The following is a 20,678-nucleotide window of genomic DNA, read 5'->3' as shown; positions in this document are numbered from 1 at the left end:
AACTAATTTAAACCTGATGAGACAAGCCATCTCATCTTCAGGAGAATGAGAAGTCAATAGTTGTCTGTCAGTAAAGGAAATAAATTGCTCACAAGGGAGGAGGGAAAGCTGCAGGACTCCTGGGCCCCAGAGAGCAGTGGTGCCCGTGACAGACTGTGAATTCACAAACCCCCAGAACTCAGAGCTGCCACTCACCACCAGTACCTCTGTCATTGCCATGCAGGTCACAGCCCAGCAGTGCTCTGGGAAAGCACATGGACATGGAGGGAGGCTGGGGACAGACAATGCCAGCCTAGGGGGGCTGCAGAGCAGCTTGGGGCTGGTCTGAGGGTGCACCAAGCAGTGGCAATGGAGGGCTCGTTGCATTTCCAGCACAGCACAGAGTTCACCAGCGGCTGCAGAGGAGCCTGTCAGAGCAGCTGCACTTGCCCTGCCAGAACCCAACCACTTCCAGTAAGGAGTGAACTAAAGATAGAACTGGTTTTAGAACTGGAAAACAGTTTCGAAAGTTCTTTATGTTGCGTTAAATCCCAAAGCTCTGTGCAAAGAGCTCGCTTCAGAAATGGTGATGAAAAGCTACTGAAGGAAAACTCCCTGGACCCTCAGCCCACAGCAGTCCCAGAGCAGGGAGGAGGAGGAGGCCTGGGGGAATTGGCTGGCAGGCACATGGAGCCTGTCTGCTGGAGTGAAAAGAGAAAAAGAGGAGGAAAGCATTTCCCCTGGCACCGGCTGGCAGGCTGCTGGCATCACTCAGAGGCAATGCCTTGTCGCCTGCCACCACCTCAGCAGAGCGAGGCTGCAGCTGACCTAAAGCAAACTGTGCTTACAGGCTTCCACCAGGGAGAACGTCCATCCTTCCCTCCACCAGCATCATGACATGCAGAGGGAAAACAGACTGCAGAGCTCCAGGGGTTCTGGGGAAGGGCATGATACACCATGACCAGCTCTGGCACTGGGAAAAGCCTGACTGCTCTGCCCAAGCTGCTTCGAAAGTCTTGGAGAAGGGAGCATGTTTGGGCAGGGGAGTGTAGGCAATGATGGGCGTCAATTTTGAGACTGTCCTGAGGTCAATAAAAGCCAGCGCTGAGCAGTGAACAGAGGCTGTGAGCGCTCGCTGCTCTCTGTCCCTCCACTCCCCGAGCACAGCCAAGACCTGAGGACAAAGAAGTTTGTTCTTTGACGGGGGTCCGGGGAACAAACGGGCTCTTGTCCTCCCTGACAGCGACCTTTCTGCCAGGTGAAGCTATTTGTGTGTGCGGGTGATGTCCAGCCTCGCCCACACACCCTGCCAGCAGAAAGGAAAGTGCAGGCTGTGTGTTACAAAACTCCGGTGTCAGGAGACACCCTCAGGGCACGGCTGCTGTTGGAAAGTAAATGTCATCCCAGCACTTCAGGTCTGTACTGGGAAACCTGATCTGCCAAACGCCTCCTTAGGTGTTTGCCCATGGGTGTAACTGGGGCACGACTGGCTGGAAGGGCACTACTTGGACCTGCAGAAGGCACAGGTGTACGTCAGAGTGGGAGATGGGAGGTCCGGGAGAGTTCAGGGCTCTCCTCCCTGCTCAGGGTGGGAACAGAAACGTGCAAGAAAGAGCACGAAGTACAAGTTCAGCTTTCCCAACAGCTGGATTCAGGCAGCAAACCTGAGAAGAGACACAGAAATTGCATCCCACCTCCAGGCCTCAAAGAAAACAACACATTCCTTCTTCCAGGCAGTGCCAAAGGACTGACTCAGCCTCCAAGGTCACCGTAAGCACTTCCTAATGGATGCTTTGCTGCCTTAAAACCTCAGTCTTCATTCCCGAGGCCTATAAAAACTAAAGAGGCGAAGCAAATGGTGAGTGCTATGGCTCCCCGGGGAGCCCGTGCAGTGAGCATTATCACCTCCTCATCAAAATGTAAAACCCAGCTCTCCTCCTCATTAGTCTCCCGCTCTTAAAATAATGATTGTAAAACGGCCACAGCTGGCCTCAAAACAGGATGGAGGGGGGAGGGCACACTGTGATCTGCATTTCCCACTTGGAATAGTTGCTCCTGGAGAGGTCAAAACGAGCAGGGGAAGGTGGGTGTCAGCCCTTTCCAGGGTGTTGGCTTGGCCCCTCATCCCAAAATGCCCGGGAATCATGAGCTGAAAGATCTGCCATAGGGCAGTTAAATTAGGCCACTACCCTGTGGGCTTGATTAGCCAAGCACGTCGGCCTCAGTGCCCATCACTTCTGAGGGGCGTTGCTTACACATCCTGCTGCTTCCTTTGGGATTTCATCCCAAACTGCTGCCTCCTCCTGAAACCCCCCTGGGCCAAAGGCTCACCCTCACTGGGCAGCAGAGGTTCAGGCCCTGGTTTGTGAACTTGGGCCAAAGACACTTTCCCACGTGGAAGCAGGAGGGCAGACCAGCCCCGTGTGCCTGTCAGCACCTCGGAGCTCACATGGACTCCGCTGACTGTGCAGATTCACTTCTAGGAGAAGGGACTCAGCTCTGAGATAATAAGCAAAATGTATTTGTTTCTTGAAGCCTAATGAATATTCAGTGAACCATGCTGTTTTCAAAGAGATACAATTATAGCCCAGAAAGAGCTGAGCGGGAGAGGCGGCTTTCGAGCAAAACCCTTTCATGTTTATTTTAAAATTCTGCAAATTCATGGCGTGACTGCCCTGCTACCAGCTGTTCCTTCAAAACTGGTCACTGGACAGAGCCTTTTACAAGGATTTATTTTAATGACACTATTATCTATATGAAAAGGGGTGATCCCTTCTCACATGTCCGTTTACTCACAAGTGCAGGTCACAGGTCCTTGTTTGAATTCCACAGAGCAGGCTGGAATGTGACACTGCAGCCAGGGTCAGCTGCAGGCTGGTGAAAACAAGGAACTGTCAGATGCACTTGAAGAACTTACTGGCCATTTAAATTAGCACAACCACTTCTATCACTGAGCAAAGGGAAGGACATCCATAGATGTTTGAATCACAAAACTGCACCCCAGGTTTTAAGAGGAGAGAGATGATCCTCAACTAGCAGCTGTCTCTTCCCATGCATCCCCCCAGGCCTGGAAACAAGGAAATCTCCAGACAAGATCCAATCCTCCCCAGTACCCAGGGCAAGGCTGCATTCCTTCAGCCCCAGACACAACAGATTCACCCTTGCACGTTAAACACCATTTTTCATTCCACAGTCCAGTGCCACATTCCAACACACAAGCATGGTGTGGGTTCTTGCATCCCCTTTCCAAGCATTTTGCCAATATTTGGAAAGAATTCATCAATCTTCTGTTCTCTCTACCCTTTGACAGTACTCCTGCCATTCTCCAGCAGCTGCTGGAGCTGTTTTGTAGGCACTACCAGCTTTTGCAGCTCCTAAATTCAGCTGAGCTCATAGGAAAGACCTGCTCTGCACATCCATCTCTCAGGCTGGGCCATGTCAGAGGACGTGATCGCAGTCAGAGGACAGATCAGCAGCACTGCAAGGGTGGGACAAGCCTCAGGCCAAGTCAAAATATGCAATCTCACAGTACTTTTGTAAGTTCACACATAGCTTCCATTCCTTTGACCCTGCATGCATCTATGAGGGGTAGGTTGGCACCGAAGCAGAAACATATATGTATTTTTTCATAAATAAATTTTAATATACATATATATCTCCCTGTTTCTACTGTATCTCCACCTGACCACAACAAGAACCTCCTTGCTTCTTCCTGGAGAAAATATGCTGCTTTCATCCAGGGGCAGCAGAGATCCCTCAGCGAGAAGCAGCAGCACGGGACAGGGTGGTCCGGCAGAGCGGAACTCCCTGCAGGGTCTGCGAGCTGGAAGAGGTTACCTGAAAGAAACAACACAGGTCCTCAGGCACAGAAAGACTGGGGAGGATCCACTGTAATTTTAGGCTCTTCTGGCAGCAGCTGCCCTACAGAACAGCACTGTGCAAGGAAATGAGCACTGCAGGTAGGTCACCTTCACCATCACGTAGTCCCCTGGCTGGGCTCTGCCTGGAGCCCCACACTCGGCAGCATCCTCCAGCTCAGCGTCGGGGAAGATCACCTTGATGTTGCCGTCATTCCTCCCACACAGCTCCGAGGCAGAGCGTTTGCTGGGCTGGAAAGAGGACAGGGAACATTACCTGCATGGCAATTGCTCTGATTCACTGCTCAGCTTTATTGCCTCGGGAATTAATTGAGCACTATTGACGGTATTAAACCCACATTAACCAAGCCCTGGAACAGAGTCCTGTGGCCAGAGCTGCTGGTTGACACTCACACACCAAAGCACAAATTCTGTGCTTGGCCAGAGATGCATCCCTAACCGATCCCATCCCCTGTGCTCAGCTCAGTGCTCTGGAAAAGTCAGGCTGTCTGCTTACGTGTGAAGAAACAGTCTTGAGATCCCATGGGGAAAGCAAGAAGGGAAGGCAGAAGTGGTGACTGCTGTGCAGTCTCAGAGCCAGCAAGAAGGGAGGATAACAATTCCATTCCAGGCACACTCACCCCTTCCACCAGCACCAGCTGGGCCTGTCCCACCAGTGCTGCATTGGCCCTCGCAGCTTCCTCCCGGAAGGTGGCAATGAGCTGCTCCAGCCGCCGCTTCTTCACGTCCGTGGGGACATCGTCCTGCAGCCGGTGATGCGCCCGGGTCTTCTGCACACACACAGAGCCAGTGCAGCCCCTCAGCACCCAGCCTGAGCTCAGAGCCTTGTCTGACCCCAGCCAGCTCCGCTGCTCTTCCAGCAACAGCTTCCCAGCATTTCAGTTTGTATGACAACGGAACTATTCCAGTGCCAGCCACATGTCCTCGTGCTACTCACATCTTTATCCTCCACCTTTTAGGCAGAAGGTTTGATGCAGGGCATTGAGTATCAGTGGCTGTGAAGCAGTTTAGCAGCTCCTGTGGGGGATGTGCCTGTGCCTGTTTGTCTGTAGACCATTTCTAATCTATCTATTGAATCTTTGCTTCCTTGTGTTTCCCAGCCTTCTGTCCTCTTCCCCAACAGTATCATACACTTTGGAGAACATTCTAATGGACACTAACCAAATACCCACTCTTCTCATGGAAATACCTTCTCAAAAATTCACCACTTCCCTCCAGACTTGATGGACAGTCCTTATACCCGGGCTCCAGCCCACCTCCATCAGCACATTCCTCATCAGCAAACAATGTACCTGCAGCCTCTGCTGACACAGTTGCTTCCCTGCAATGACCCTGGAGTATGTGCAGAGCCAGGTCACCAAGCAGTTACAAACCCTGACACTCCTACAAGAGGAGCTAGAAGCTTCCCAGGCACAACAATAGCCCTTGCAGAACCACATACCCTGCAAGTACTGCCTGGGAGAAAAGAAATCTACCAGTACACCAAGTCTTTGGGTACGATTTTCAACAGCTTTTTAAAAAATGTGTTATTGTGAGAAACAGCACTGACGACTTTAGGTGACACACCCAGAGCTAACAGCCTTCTCCACCAGGGCCTGCACTCACCTGTCTCATACTGTAGGCAAACAGGAAGCCAATGTTGTAGCGGACCTCCCGCAGCAAGGACACCGTCTGCTGGTGATCCTCCTCTGTCTCTCCGCAGAACCCGGCAATGAAATCACTGCTCAAGCTCACTCCTGTAACAGAGACACAGCTGTACACTTCTCTCATGGAAGAGAGGAACGCTGCACTCAGCAAAGGACAGTGAGATGCAGTTGTGCTGAGTTCAGACCAAGCCAAAGGAAAACACACCTGGAATAGAGTCACGCACGTGGTGCACGAGCTCTAAATAGGCTTCTCTTGTGTACCTGCAATGAACAGCACAAGGGTTTGCTAACTGGAAACCCTAGACATCAGTGAGGAGAAACCAGCAGGCCAAATCAGAGGGCAGGACACAGGGCTCCTCATGGGCTGACCCACCCTCGCCGCATGGCCTCCAGGACTCGCGTGCTCCCACTCTGAGCTGGGAGGTGCAGCTGTTTGCAGATGTTGTGTCGCTCCTGGATGAGCTGCAGGACCTGTGGCAAGTGATCACGAGATGTCTCAGACAGGTTAACTCTGCCAGGATCCCAAGGGAAGAGTCTTCCCTGGGTAAAAGCCTGCAAACTGCAAACCTGCCAGCTTTAGCCCCAACACCCAACTCCCAGGAGCTGCTGCTCCCAGTTTGGGAACCCGCGTTCTCTTTGGGAAGGCAGCACAGCCCATACTTCACATTTCAGAGCTGCCTCCCTGCCTGCAAGCAGAGGCCAAGGTGCTTATTTTACACTTGCCTCATCAGGAAAATCCTTGGGGTGTGGAGAGGTGAAACGGATCCTCATTTCTGGATCAATCCTAGAGACCTGGTCCAGCAGGTGTGTGAAGCGCAAACCTCCCAATTTGGCTTTGTAGACTGTGCTAAAGCCACGGCTCAGGCCTGGGGCAGCCACTGACTGAAACTGCACCTCAGACAGGTCTCGAAAGCTGTTGACATTCTGACCCAAGAGGGTCACTTCTTTCACTCCCTACAAAATAAACAGGGGAAGAAATGTAACTCAGGCAGGATGGCTGAGCTGCAAGGGCAGCCATGGTTTTTACTCAAAGGAGTTTCCAACAGAAGCCCTCCCTTCCCTGTCTGTCATGGAGTATTACAAGGGGAATCAAAGCCACTGGTGGAATCCCACAGTAACCTCATCTCTGCAGATAAAGGCAGTGACACTGGTTACAAGTACCACTGAAAACACTGTCACCAGGAATCACCCTTTCTCCCATGGTGTGGGACAGGTGGGAAGAGGCTCTGCCTCACCTGATCTGAGAGCATCCTCACTTCCTGCAGGATGGAGGCAATGGGGCGGCTCCTTTCCCGGCCCCGGGTGAAGGGCACGATGCAGTAACTGCACATGTTGTCACAGCCCCGCATGATGGACCTGCCCAGAGGTAAAGCACAGGTCACACCACAACTGCTCCAGAACCATCCATGCTGCATCCTGCCCAGGGTGAACCCAGTAGTGCTGCCTCCAGCCAGCTCCACACACAGACCACCCACACTGGATTCAGCTTGCCCTGAGCTAACACCTCCTGATTCTTCATGCACATTTCCAAGAAAGCTGGAAAGAACTAATGAGGCACAGAGTTCCACTGCAGCCTGGCAGTGATGAAAGATCCTTCTACATCCCACTCCTGCAGAGAGTGATACTGTCCTTCTGTACGCCAAGCAGAGTCTGATTTCATGTTTGGCAATGTCATCACCAAAACGAAACAATCAAAAGCTATAATGTGTGGAGGATTAGAAGAATAAATAGCAGAACCTGGGGCAGGGCACCACAGAAGGCAGGGGATGAGACGTGGCATGAACTTCAGAAAGGGACAGTGGCACAGAAATCACTCAATGCAGCATCAGGCTGAGAGTCAGCATTCCCAAAGGAGAGGGAGAGAAGTCCACAACAGCCAGAGCTCAGGACACACTCTCCAGGGCTCAGTCACACAGCAAAGCAGCAGCAAACACACACACAAACTCTGTAAACTCAGTGCAGCCAGGGCACTGCATCTCCTGGGCAGCTGCTGTCACTGACACATCTGCTCTGCACAGCAGATTTCCAAACCCAAACCACAGAAACAAGCACTGGGAAAAGGTACTCACACAAACGCTGTCCTACCACCTGCACTAGTCTGGACAGGCAGGATGTCAGCATACGTCTCATCTAGGGACAGCAGGACGTTGGCAGCTTGCTGGCCAGACTCTGCCACGGCCAGCAGCCGGGGAAGGTCACGGTAGGCATCAGGGCCTGCCACGACATCGACCAGCTTCTCCCTCTGCAGAATCTCCTCCTTAAGCCTCTCAGCCATGCATCCTGCCAGCAAAGGAGAAGGGCCCTCGTGAGGCAGTGCCCACCCCCCGTTACTCCCCCACAGCCCTTCCCAGCTGCTTTCACCCCAGGGAAAGGCAGGTGCTGCCGGTGGGTCCAGGTGACGCAGCGTGGCCGTACCGAGGACCCCGATGCGGAGCGGAGCACGAGCCTGGGGCCGCCGGGCCTTCAGCGTCTTGAGGTGCTGCAGACGGTTCCAGATGGCCTGCTCTGCCTTCTCCCTGGGGAGACAGGAAAAATGGGTATTCCACCTGCTGCACTCGAGCAGAGCCCCTGCCTTAAGTGGCCCAAGTGCTTTGTGAGCAGAATTCAGCTAAAGGCAGGGAATCATCCACCTGATGGATCGAATGGCACCTGAAAGTGCCCTTTGTGGAGTGGGGATTATGTCTCGACTCTATCTCATCTGCTATCACTTTGCTTGCTTTAGAGCATCTCCACTGCAGGAACACCTCAGGGGCTAAGCTCTTGGGGAGAAAAAGTGCCTAGGCCACGAGGTACCCTGCAAGTGACAATGAGCATTTGGTATCTTCTACATTCACAAAAAACAAGCAAAGTTCCCGTTATATCAAGTTGCCCCTAAACATATTTCTTGCATTTTTGAAGTACAGACACTGTACTAGAGAGTCGCTTCAAGAGAAGATAGAATATTTAAAAATAAAATCATTAATTGTGCAGGTCTCTCACTGCCCATGGCATATACACATTACACTACCAAAGAACTTCTCACTACATAGAGAAGCGATTCATAGCACAATTAACGTTGTAAATCACAGCACCAGCCAGCCCTACCCTCAACTAAACAGCCAGTTTCACCCCTGCACACTCCTTTCCTCATGCAACACATTTATTGCCTGGGTTTTCAAATGGTAATTCCTTAAAAGCTGTCCCAAACCAGCAGTGACAAACATTTCCTTACCTCACAGAACAGGTAACAAGAAGAACCACATCGGCCTAAATAGAAAGCAACAAAAAGAGAAGAATTTATAAAAGCCAAACAGTCAGTTCTGACGCCCTGCCCAGGTAACCTGAAGAGGCAGACTACAAAACTCACTTAACTCAGGGAAAAACCTGCCTGAGTACACGGCAGGTTTCAACAAACAGAGGTGCAAGAAAGAAACAGAAGACAAATAGAGTCTTCTACTAAATGGTTAAAGTAAGCTCAAAGATGAGATGGGGGGATCCCGCTGTGTCCAATCCCTCTCCAACTGAGAGGAAGCCCAGTAGTTTAAAGAAAAAAGACAATCCACAGCTTTCTACCACACTTGTTAAGTAGCTTCCTTCGCTCCGAAGAACTCAGACTGCAAAACTCATAACATCTCACAGGACTGCACTCCAGAGAAAAGCTGGGACTCACAGGCACAGCCAGGATGTGAGGACCCTGCAACCTTGTGCTCCAGAAAAGCTGCCAAGGTGCTGCCTTACCTCATCCAGCTCCATTGTCCTGGCATAGCCATTCTTCTGCAGGATGGCCCAGGCAATCTCCGTGTCATTGACGTTCATCTGGCAGCCGTAGGTCTCCAGGTACACTGCAACAAAGGGCGTGTGACGCAGGAGCCTGCTCAGCTCCTGTCCACAACCTGTCCTATCACCTGCTCTATGGGAAGTCTTCAATCCCACCACTAAAGTCAGGGAAGCAGCACCAAAGCTGCCAGCACCTGCAGCCCACAAAGAATAAACCAAAGGACAGGCTCTGGAAAACCTGTTTGTTCTGCAAGAGGACATGGCTAGGCCGTGACTGCAGAGCAGCAGCAGCTGTGCCATTACTGACATACGTACAACACTCAGAACAATGAAAACCATCCCCTGCCAGGGCACCACAGCACCGCAGGGCCACAGGGAAGGCCACAGCGCCACTGATAGCCCAGCACACATTGCAGGCAGGTGCCAGGGCAACCAACTCCACGGTGGAAGAATACACACGACTTTGCAGACAAGGACTAAACTCCTTATAGCGTCAAAACCCCCTCAGGGCCCCAGAAGCTCCCAAATAACCCATTTCCCCCACTTTGCTCCGGCTGCGGGGCACCACTGTCAGCACAGGCCTTACGGCTGCCCTTTGACAGGGCAGCGAGGCCACAGCCGCAGGGTTCGGCTGACCCCAACAGCTCCGGCCCCGCAGATCCACACACCTTTCGGAGCCCCGGCAGTAGAGCCCGGCTCAGGAGGCAGCTCCAGCGACGGCCCCGCCTGCCCCGCGGCAGCGGCCTTCAGGAAGTGCCGCAGGTCGGGCCCCGCGGGCAGCGGGACGCCGCGCCCCGCCGGCCGCTGTCCCGGCCCGCAGTACGCTCTGCGGGCGGCGGCCCCGGGCGGGCGGAGCAGCCCCGCCGCCCGCAGCGCTCGGGCCCCGGGCAGCATGGCCGCGGCCGGGGGGGCGCTTTGGGGGACGGACCGGCCGGCCAGGGATGGCGCGGCCCCGCCGTGCGCCGACACAGCGGCCCCGCTGCCCCCCCGCCACTCGGCACCGCGTTCCGCCCCGCCGCCGTTCCGGGCCCGCCCCGCTGCAGGGCGGCGCCGCCGCGGCAATCCCAAAATCACAGAATTAATTCGGTTGGAAAAGACCTCCGAGATCATCGATTCAACCTGTGTCCCAGAAGCACCATGTTAACTAGACCAGGACACTGAGCGCCACGTCCAGTCTTTCCTTAAGCACCTCCAGGGACGGTGACTCTGCCATCTCCCTGGGCAGCTCATTCCAAGGTCTAATGACCCTTTCTGTGAAGAAATTCTTCCAAATATCCAGCCTAAAACTCCCCATGTGCAGCTTCAGATCATGTCCTCTTGTCCTGTCCCTTGTTCCCTGGGAGCAGAGCCCGACCCCCACCTGGCTGCACCCTCCTGCTGGGGAGCTGGAGAGAGAGAAGGTCCCCCCTGAGCCTCCTTTCCTCCAGGCTGAGCCCCCACAGCTCCCTCAGCCTCGCCTGGTGCTCCAGCCCCTTCCCCAGCACCACTGCCCATCTCTGGACATGCTCCAGCACTTCCATGTCGTTCTTGAAGTGAGGGAGCCAGAACTGGCAAAGGACTTGAGGTGTGGGCCTCACCGGTGCCAGGGGGACAATCCCTCCCTGGCCTGGCTGCCCCACCAGGCTGATACAGGCCACGATGCCCTTGACCTTCTGGGCCACCCGGGGCTCATGTTCAGCTGCTGTTCACCAGCACCCCCGGGGCCTTTTCCACTGTGCTCTTTCCAGCCACTCTGCCCCAAGCCTGGAGTGAAGGATGGGACAGCGGGACACAGGTGTTCCATTGTGCTTTGCCAAGGCCATGGAAACAGCCCAGTGAAGTGGTCCTGATCCAGCTCCAGCTCCCACCTGGCCCAGTGCAACCCCAGGCACAGACAGTGACACTGACACAAAGGCCCCAGCACCGGCACCTTTATTGCTGCTCAGAGGGAGGGAGGGGAGGGGAGGGGGTGGCTCAGGACAGGGCACCCCCAGCTCTTGGTAGCACCAGGTGAGGCCCCAGAAGGAGGATGGAGGGTCTGGGCCAAGGCAGCAGTGCAGGACACTGGCAGGAGCAGTGCCCTTTGGCTCTGGCAGGGGCAGGGAAGGGCAAAGTGGTGAATGGAGCATTTGCAGTGCTGGAGGGCTCTCACTGCCTTATTCATCCCTGGGGCTGGAAGTGAACATCTGCTCCGAGCAGCAGGAAATTCTGTGAGAAAGAGAGAAAGCGCTGGGCTGCCACCAGCCCTGGCAGCAGCATTGCCCCGCACCCACCACATCCCTGAAGGGAGAATGGATTGGCACATGTGCTCTGGTTTGCTGCTGGGCCATTGGGATCTCGGCTGAGAGCACCCTCCCATCCATCACTTCCCAGCACAGCTGGGGGAACTGGATTTGGAGGCTGTGCTGGTATGCAGGGGCTTGGGGGCAGCGGGATGGGCTCCAGCTGGGACCAGGTGCTCCCCCTCACTCACCTGGTAGAACCTCACAAGGATATTGAAGAGCTGAATCCTGTCCAGAAGCGGCAGAGGGAAACCCTCATCTAACCGGGCTGGAAAAGACAACACGTGTCTGCATTGGGATGGGAATGGGAATCAAGGGAGCACAGAGCACACAGAGAAGGTGGCCACCACCTTCCCCCCCAGTCCTTTTCTCTCCTCTGCTGCTCCACAGAAGGGCTGCTTGTTGTGCCATGACACTCCCCTTGGCCCCTCCAGCCACCAGCCCCATTCTGGTCTGAACTGCTGGCAAGGCAGGAGAAGCAGGGATTCGGGGAGAGGGTCTGGAAAGCATTAGGATATGCACAGGGCTCATTTTTTCCATTGCATTTGCTGCTGGGAGCCTGTCAGAGCAGCAGGAGGCTCCCACCGCTTCACTGCCGCCTCCTGCACGCACTTTTCCCCCAGATCCGCCTTGGCAATGAGGATTTAATTAGCGAGCTGGCACCACTTGGATGGAGCAACCCGAGTGGAGAGTGCTCCAGCACCCCCATTCTCCCCAGCAGGTTCTCACCATTAAGACGTGGGAGCAGGCTACTGGAAGTCAAGATGTTCATTAAGGACTGTATCGTTCTCACCTGGGGAGGGGGAAGAAGGGGAGGAAAAGCTTTAGTCTGTGGGACAGGAGATGTGCAGGCACTGGAGGACAAGTGGGAAATGAAAAAGAGATGAGGAGCTGGGATGGGCACACTTTGCCAGAGACCAGCAGCTTTGTCTGGCCACACTGGCAGGGTGGGAAATGTTGGGGTGAGAGCAGCGAGGGATCAGGCTCCGCATCCTTTCCCAGCCTCGCAGGCCGAGGCAGGAGGTGGCTGCAGGGTCAGTGGGGGGTTCTGGGTGCACCCTCAGGTCCTGTGTTGGGAGGCAGGGGGGAACGAGCCCTCCTGCTGTCCCCCAGAAGGCTCCCAGCTCCATGCTGGGGGCTCTGGTCATGGTCAAGGATAGCTTACCTTGAAAGTGCCAACAGCAGAATCTTTCAGAGAGACCCTGATCCTGCACAGGGACAGAAGGGGTGCTTTGGAGGATGTCCCAATGGAGGGAGCAATTCCACCACCACCCATCGACAGCCCTGCAGATCCCTCTCCCACCAGCCCCAGCTCATTCCCTCCACACCAAGCCCACATCCCTGGGACGTTCCCACCCCCCCCTCTGTCCCATGGCACCCAAAACAGAAACAACCCCAGAACAGAAGCCACCCCCTGCCCAGTCAGTGGCTGCTCCCCTCTGTACCTGCCCACATCCAGGCTCCCAACTATGCGGCCGGATCTCACGTTGATGACAGCAGACACGTTCCCTGTCTGGGGAGAGAGCACAGAGCTCTGGCAGTGCTCACCCCACCTCACCCCAAACCAGACACCCGGGGGAACGGCTCTGACCAGCTGAAACACAGCAGGACCACTGCCCATCCAGGGGCGTGTTTGCACCCAGCATTAAACCTGGAATTGTTCTCTTGACACCCCCACTGCGCCCGGACAGCACCCGGCACCTCCCCTGGCAGGATCTGGGCAACAGAACTGGGCTCAGCTCAAACTCCCTTCTTTGCCCCACTGCCACAGGCTGTGCCTGAACTCACCAGGCTGAGGAGGAAGAGTGGAGCCAGACTGGAGTTGGGAAGGATGGCATAAGCCTGGGCTTCCACAATGGGCTTGAGCGAGATTCCTCCTGGTCCAATAGTCAGGAACGGAGCAGTGGGAGTGGACAGCCTGAACTTCACTGGCATATTTGGGTACATCTCCTCCAGCTGTGTGGGCAGAGGGAGAGGATGGGAACAACGGCACAAACCCCTGCTCCTGGGGGAGAACACCTGGCACAGAGCAAAACCTGTGTGTGCAAGAGCTCTGGGCAGGCAGGGCCAGACTGCTCACCTGGGGAATGAAGGCTGAGAAGGTGGATGTGTCCAAGCTGAATCCAACATCCTTTGGGATCTGCAGGGAGACAACTGTCACACTGGGGCAATGTGGCACAGAGGAGCCCATGGTGAGCCCTCTCATCCCCACACACACCCATGTCTGACAGCCCAGCCCCATCCCACAGCCCCCAGCTTTCTCACTGGGGCTTCTCCAAGACTGCTGGCTGCTCTCGGGGCTCCTCAGCAAATGGAACCTCTTCCAGGGACGCAGGGCCAGCCCTGTCCCACTTGTGCCACTCACCATGTCCTCTGTGATTTCAAAGACCAGTGCCCCGGCCTCGTGGTAGGCGATGCCGGCTGTGTTGAAGAAGTAGCTGGAGGCTCCAAAGTAAACCATACGGTCGTGATCCGAGGGGAAGGCCAGTGGCAGCGGTGAGAAGGGGACGGTGGAGCGGTGGGCCAGGGAGTAGAACTCACCCTGGGAGGAGGGAGAGAGGTGGAGAAGGGGTGCAAATAGCGGTGGGCTTCACCTGCTGACTCAGGCTGGCAAACAGCTTTGGCAGCGGATACCAAAACCTTGGTTCCCACCTGCCTGTGGCGATGGCATTGGCCAGATCAAGTGTCCCCAGGGCAGCCTCTCACCTTCAGGTCTGCATCCAGGGACTGGGCGGTAGCTCTTGGGGGTGCCACCAAGGAGTAATCAATCCCAGTCTTGGCATCTATCCTTGCTGTGACTGTAAACAGAGGGAAGAGGTGAGTGAGAGGGAGATGGTCAGGAAAGCTGGGAGCAGGTGGCCTCTGCTGGCATCTGGGTAGTGCCATGCCTGGACTTCCTGGTGCATCAGCTCATTACCACCTGCATGTGTGCTTGTTTCTGCAAGAAGCAAAAAACCCCCCTTTTCCTCCTGGCTGTTTCTCCTGCCCAGCTCCTGGACCTGAGGAATGGCCTGGGTCCCCCAGCTAAAGCAGCCCGAGCCCCCGCCAGTCCTGGGGCACAGATCCTGGAGGGATCTCCGCAGCCAGACAGGGCACACAGTGATTTGTCTCTGCTGAGAAGGTGCTCCCCAGCTCCCAGCTTGGGTGCCAGAGTACCAGCAGATGGGGAGTGGACACAAGGTAAACACTGTCCTCATGGCTGGGAAAAGCTGGAAAGAACTGCTCCTAAACCCACATGCAGCCCCTCAGTACCTGGCAAGGTCTGGACAAACTTCTGGAGCTCGTTTTGTACAGACTTGTCCACAATGTCACAGATCTGTGGGACAGAAAGGCCACAGAGCTGAGCGGGGGCAGCCAGGTCACAGCCCCCGCTCGGAGCTTCGGCCATGCTCCCTGCTCTGTGCTAAAACCTGCTTAAATAAAAGAGCACACACTGTGATGATTGTCTCCATTCATCAGGCAGCACATGAAGTGTCTAAGAACCAAGCAGGGCAGGGTTTCTACCTACAAGCATCTGCTTGCAGCAATTTCCCCTCGGCACAGTTGAGCTCTGGGGAGGCCCTTGGAAGGAATCTCATGTGGCCCATGCAGGAATGAACTGGGCTGAGCAGCCAGGACTTGGCCGAAGAAGACCAACAGAAAGGATTAACCCACCCTGCAGGGGCAGGAACATTGACTGCACTGAAGATGAGCTCTGCTGAACTCCTACAGTTCTGTGTGCCAGGGCAGAAGGGGGCATCCCTCTGTCTCTGCCATCCACTAGTGAAGCCCCAGCACTAGTGGGGATTTTCTTGCAGGCTCACCACTAACCTGGGAAATTTACTGCAGGATGCAGTCCTGCAGATGGCTGAGGAAATCTGCACAAGCTCCCTTCAGTGTTTTCCCTGTAATGTCACAGCAGCCACGGGCAGGATCTGTTCATCATCTGTCTGACTGGGCATGCAGCCCACAGAGCTGATGGTGAGATGCAGCGCTGCGGAGGGGCAGTGACCCCCTCATCTGACAGAGATGAGGAGAAAGACAGGACAGAGCCTTGGGCATGGCCTTAGTGACAGCAGGTTGCAGCTCTTCCCTGTGGCCAGTGATTTTTTTCTGTCTTTGCTGGAAATGCCCCATCGCTGCCTGTGAGGGTGTTGCTGCAGGCAGGCAAATGCAGCCCTGGTCCCAGTGACTGGGATTTCCCCATGACCCAGATTTCCCTGTTGCCTGGATTTCCCTGTGACTGGGATCTCCCTGTGAACGGAGTCCTGGGACTGGGGGAGCAAGGACTGCCCAAGCATTGCAGTGAGTGCAGGAGGCAGATACAGGCTGGGCTGGGTTGTGGCCCAGCTGTGCCCAGGGATCCTGGTGCAGCTCACTCCCTGCCCCCGCCCTCTCCTGCCCATTTCCCCTCTCATCATCACTCCACAAAGACAAAGAGGAACGTGTGTGGGGCAGACAGTGCTTGGAGGAAGAAGAGAGGGCAGTGGGGTCCCTTTGCAGTCCCAGAGGTGCCCTCCTTCCAAGGGACAAAACAGCAGAAAAGGCCTCTGAGGCCTGGTGTTGCTCTGCTGCCAGACCATCTGCTGCCATGGGCCCCAGGGGCATTGGTAAAGGTGTTGCACAGAATTGGGAACAGTGCCTGGGCAGGATGGGATCTTCTGCAAGAGTGGGATTTGCCTGATCTCCAACTGCCTCCTTCCCGAGCACGGTTCATATCCAGAGAGGCTGTAACTCATGCCAGTTATCCTTGTAGTAATTATTGCTAACAGCTTGTTTCCGTGTCTTTTTGCAGGTCTCCAGCATGTTAGTGTCTGTACCAGGCAGTGGTACCAGAGCTCCCTGACCCCCCTCAGTAAAACAAAACACCAAATGTCTGAAATCCAGGAATGAGAGTTTCCCCTCAGTGCTCCCCAAAGTCCTCCAGAGCATGGCTGCTTAAAGGACGGCTCTGATCAGGTTACAGTGAGTTTGGCTGAGACATAACATCCAATTAAGTGACCACATGGAAAGAAAAGTTTTTGTTAATTAGGAACCAGTTATGCTGGGCTTTGGTAAAGGCTCCAGGTTTCAAATTCAGCCTAAGTCACACTATTCTATAGAGCCTGCAATGCCCATTCCTTTTGTTTTTACTGAGTTGGCAACACAGTCGTGTGCTGTGGCTATAGTTACATCCCTACATCGGATCCTTCCAGCACTTCACCTGCAAGTGAGGGCTAAAGACAACCAGAAAACCCTGGGGCCCTGCCCTCCATTGTTCACATACCTTGTCCTCCAAAATCTTTCGGAACCTGGACTCAATAGCCCCATGGAAGAGGTTGTAAAGCCACCTGCAGAGAAACACAGAGAGAAGCCCTGAATAGCTCAGATCCACACTGCTGAAGTGTGTGCCCAGGAAAGGGAGACCCTAGAGATGCAAGACCTTGGGAACATCATTCCCACACCAATTTGGCATCTGTCTTTGCCCCAGGGTTTACATTTGCAAACAGACTCAATGGTAAACCACAGAAGTCTGGTGTCTGCCCTAACCACACCCACCCCCTGAAATGTGCAGCCACAGCAGGAGAAACTCAGGCCAGATTTAAGACCAGGCAACCTCAGATTTGCCAACAACTTACTTCTCACACCGGGGCCACATTCCAATGGCAGAGCCACATTCCCATGGCAGCTGGGCTAACACACAGTGTTTCCAGACCTTCCTGTGAAGTTACATACCCCAGGCTGCCCGAAAAGAGCACCCGGACTTTGGAGATGCGGGCACTGCACTCCCAGGTGCTGACGGTGGGCTTCCCAGTGGCATCGCTGCCCAGCTTCAGGCTGATTTTGATGTAGACATTTTCCACCTTCAGGTCAAATGAGCCATGGTCCCGGCTGCAGGGATGAGAAAGGGAAGTTTCTCAATGCCAAGGCCTGGTGAAGGGACCTCAAGTCTGCTTCAGGGTGAATCTATCCAGATCAGTCTCCCCCTTGTATGGTGCATCCAGAGGAGACTGGGAAAGTTTTTAAACTCAGGGGAAACAAATTTCACTGGCACATAAACTAGGAGAGGTAACCCTTAAATAGGGGGGACTGCGAGTAAGTAGAGGTGGTGGAAGAGAGACCTGAGGTTCCGTGCAGCTCCCCCATCGTGTGCCTCGTTCCTGCCTCCCACCCTGTTTTATCCATTGCATCTGGGGGAGCAAAGTGACAGCTGCCCAAAACACAAGGGAGAGGGAGAGGAGAAAAAACCTGTCCAGATCCAGAGAGGGAGACATGGAGTGAGTGCCTGAATGGGGAGAGGAAGAGCTGGGCACGTACACAAAGAGAAACTTCACCCGCCAGTCCCCATCCAGCTCCGCAAAGGCGTTGGAGATGGAGACCTGCAGGCCCACGTTGGAGATGGGGGTAATCCGTGAGTACGGCAAGTGGAAATCACGAAGGCGTAGTCTAAAAATACATGAATGAAAAGTCATGTTATAGTGGTTCCTCATTCTCAAGCACAAGGCTGGGGAGGGAGGGAGGGAGGGAGGGAGGGAGGGAGGGAGGGAGGGAGGGAGGGAGGGAGGGAGGGAAGCAGAGAGGGAGGGAGGGAGGGAAGCAGAGAGGGAGGGAGGGAGGGAGGGAGGGAGGGCCAGGGTGGAGTCACTGCACTGGCAGCATCCCCAGCTGTAGTTCTGCTGTTGCAAAGCTATGCCTGGCAGGGACACACAGAGCAGAGTGGCACCTTTGTGAATGTGGCCCTTGCACCCACCCACGGCAGCTCCAAACCCCGCACAGCAGGAGCAGAGCGGCATCCGGGGCAGCAGGGAGCTGGTATTTCCACAGAGGCTGGGCTCCTGCTCACATGGGAACGGGTGCCCTGGTCCCACAGGCAAGGCCATCTCCACCACCCAGGCTTTGATTGTACAAAATCCACCCATACCCGGAGTGCCATCACCCCAGATCCCTTTTTCCACTGGGCAAGGAGTGAAACGGGAAGGTATCTGCCTGAACCAAGGACAAAGCCAACATCTCAGGGGGCTGTGGAGGGGACAAGATGGTCCTCACTGCCCCAGGAGCTTCCCACCATCTCCGTCCCTTCTGCCCCTTGCCTGGGTTGGGGGGCAGTGGGTTGCTCCAAGGACTGGCAGGGCTCACCTGGAGAGCTCATAGCGCACCTTCCCCACACGCCCAACACGAGAGTCACCCGACATGTCTGGCAGCTTCAGCTGGGCCAGCTCCTTCTCCAGGATCGAAATCCCTTGCTGATGGGCTGCAGGGACACAGGGAGATCATCACTGCCATCACTGCTGCAGGAGCTGGAGCACGTGCTGGGCACACAACAGAAGAATCAAAGAAAACATCCGGGTGATGCCCTGGCTTTCCACCTCCCAGGCTGGCTTTAAAGTAAACCTCCATTCACAGAGCCCTGTGAGCACACAGGCAATGCTGCCTGGTGCCCTGCTTGCAGCCCCAGGGGAAGGTGGTGGCCACAGAAAGGAGAGAGATGTCCCAGTCCTCACTCTCCAGGCTTCAAACTGGGTGAGGTGTGTGGGAGGTCAGAGGCACTGTGCTGCTCCATGTCCACTGCCAGCAGGCAAAGATGGATGGAGTTTATGTCCCAGGGAGCAGCACGGCATCAGTGGATGGTGCACCCCTGCCTCCGTCTGGGAAGGGGAGTCACGTTCTCTCTCACACGGCTGGCAGAGCTGCTGGGTAAATGAGCTGTTTCTCACACAGTGTATTTCCATCCATAACTGTGCTCTGCTGGAGCCGGGGCTCTGCCTGCTTCGATAAAACCAGCACGGGGCCCATCCATCTCTGTCACTGCCCCCCCCCAAAGCTCCCCACCTCCTCTCTCCTCTGCAGCTCCCTCCTCCAGGGCTCAAAGCTCGGCTGCCTGGACGTGCTGTGGGACCAGGACCCTCCTGCTGTGCCAGCCCCCAACACTGCCTGCCTGCAGCTCCCTGAGACCCCACAGGGCTAGTTCCCCTCTGCAGGGGCTCTATCAGGTTGTGGGGTTGGGGGCAGACAGGGGCAACAGGGGAAGCCCTGGGCGATGGTGCATTTGGCACCTCTGTGCAAGGATGTCCCCATCCTGCCCCAAGACGCTGCACTTCTCACAGGGTACCTGGCTCCACACCTCTGCTACCAGCACATCTGTGAGGAGAGAAATCAGAAGCAGAACCCACCGTAATCCAAGCCTGCCTGGGTGATCCTCACCACGAAGCCGGGGTTGGTGGCTGTGGTGAGTGCCAGGCACAAGGCCACAGCCCCGCAAGCCACCACCAGGCTCTGCATTCCCATCGTGGCTTCCCGCAATGCTGTGCTGTGCTGGGCTCTCCCTGCCCACACCACCTTTATATCCCTGCAAAAACGGGAACCAAAAGCGAGGGTGGTGTGCAGACCCACGCGGGGGAGTCCCCAGGACTTCCTGCTTGGCCACCTCCCTGCTCCTCTGTGCTGCTGGCACCATGGCACGGCCCAGCACAGAGGCACACCTGGTGCCTCTCACTGAAGGCGGGGAAGGGGCAGTGGAAACTGGGAGGCAACAGCCCAATTTCCAGCCCTCTGTCAGTGCCAGCAGTCCCTGCCTGCAGCAGCAGTGGATGCTCAGTGGAGCAGAGCTGGGTTTGGCACTGCCAGCTGAGCCTGACAGAGCCACATTCCTGCAGCCTGCACCCAGAAAAAGCTGGGAACAGCCCGGGCTGCCCTGGAGCAGTGTCCCAGCCCTGCTGCTCCCCATCCCTCTCCCTGTCCCGTGCATCTCCTGGCTACTCTGTGAGCTGTTGCTGTCACACCACGGACCTGCCAAAGGCACCAGAGCAGCCTTGGGGCACCAGAGCAGCCTTGGGGCACAGCAATGGCTAAAGAAGGCAGGTCACAGCTTCTCACCTCATGTGAGCAGACCCCGGGGACTCCCACACCCAGCAGGGCTGGCAAAGCAGCACCTGCCTGGGCTGGGCAGCTGCACCAGGGCAACTCCATCAGTGGGGTGCCCTGCACCTCCAGGCCCTGTCATGGGGCTCCTGCACAGAGCAGCCATGCACAGGAGGAGACATCCATCACCCCAGCATCAAGCCCCAAAGACAACACTTCTGAGGCCTGACATGTCACAGCTCTTGTCACGATGGCTGGAGACAGGGGCAGGAGCCAGGCTGCAGGCAGGTAGGGGTGAAAGAGGAGCACCCCTGTGCCCCCCAACCAGGAGAGCTGGGCTG

General features: G+C 55.6%; 2 protein-coding genes across 2 annotated transcripts; both read right to left on the bottom strand.

The window, feature by feature from the left end:
* Positions 1-3,598: 3,598 nt before the first annotated feature.
* CDK5RAP1 (CDK5 regulatory subunit associated protein 1) lies at positions 3,599-10,231 on the bottom strand. Its single transcript, XM_069034190.1, has 13 exons — positions 9,928-10,231; positions 9,221-9,324; positions 8,715-8,749; positions 7,919-8,019; positions 7,573-7,783; positions 6,739-6,859; positions 6,227-6,457; positions 5,877-5,974; positions 5,709-5,764; positions 5,463-5,593; positions 4,478-4,627; positions 3,948-4,088; positions 3,599-3,816 (listed from the first exon to the last, which is right to left on the bottom strand). The coding sequence occupies exons 1-13, from the start codon at positions 10,151-10,153 to the stop codon at positions 3,736-3,738; spliced, it is 1,686 nt and encodes a 561-aa protein (XP_068890291.1). The 5' UTR covers positions 10,154-10,231; the 3' UTR covers positions 3,599-3,735.
* Positions 10,232-11,157: 926 nt separating this feature from the next.
* On the bottom strand, positions 11,158-19,802 carry LOC138121124 (bactericidal permeability-increasing protein-like). The gene is made up of 15 exons (XM_069034345.1): positions 19,650-19,802; positions 18,616-18,730; positions 17,797-17,925; positions 17,215-17,370; positions 16,766-16,829; positions 14,773-14,836; positions 14,227-14,318; positions 13,886-14,062; positions 13,601-13,660; positions 13,309-13,476; positions 12,966-13,033; positions 12,686-12,728; positions 12,250-12,313; positions 11,712-11,788; positions 11,158-11,446 (listed from the first exon to the last, which is right to left on the bottom strand). Exons 1-15 carry the CDS (start codon positions 19,762-19,764, stop codon positions 11,399-11,401), a joined length of 1,440 nt encoding a protein of 479 aa, XP_068890446.1. The 5' UTR covers positions 19,765-19,802; the 3' UTR covers positions 11,158-11,398.
* Positions 19,803-20,678: the final 876 nt, after the last annotated feature.

The sequence above is a fragment of the Aphelocoma coerulescens genome, chromosome 20 (genome assembly GCF_041296385.1).
Source record: "Aphelocoma coerulescens isolate FSJ_1873_10779 chromosome 20, UR_Acoe_1.0, whole genome shotgun sequence".
NCBI lineage: Eukaryota > Metazoa > Chordata > Aves > Passeriformes > Corvidae > Aphelocoma > Aphelocoma coerulescens.
The sequence above is the reverse complement of the archived record's forward strand: the minus strand, read 5'-3'. Positions and strand labels throughout refer to the sequence as shown.

Excerpts from the sequence above, each read along its gene's own strand:
- CDK5RAP1 (XM_069034190.1), bottom strand. The coding sequence starts at position 10,153 with ATGCTGCCCGGGGCCCGAGCGCTGCGGGCGGCGGGGCTGCTCCGCCCG. Across the intron at positions 8,020-8,714 it reads CTTGTTACCTGTTCTGTGAG|GGAGAAGGCAGAGCAGGCCA; the intron begins GTAAGGAAATGT and ends CTGTCTCCCCAG. Across the intron at positions 3,817-3,947 it reads GGGACTACGTGATGGTGAAG|GTAACCTCTTCCAGCTCGCA; the intron begins GTGACCTACCTG and ends TGTTTCTTTCAG.
- LOC138121124 (XM_069034345.1), bottom strand. The coding sequence starts at position 19,764 with ATGGGAATGCAGAGCCTGGTGGTGGCTTGCGGGGCTGTGGCCTTGTGC. Across the intron at positions 18,731-19,649 it reads CCAGGCAGGCTTGGATTACG|CCCATCAGCAAGGGATTTCG; the intron begins GTGGGTTCTGCT and ends GTGTCCCTGCAG. Across the intron at positions 13,477-13,600 it reads TCTCAGCCTTCATTCCCCAG|CTGGAGGAGATGTACCCAAA; the intron begins GTGAGCAGTCTG and ends CTGCCCACACAG.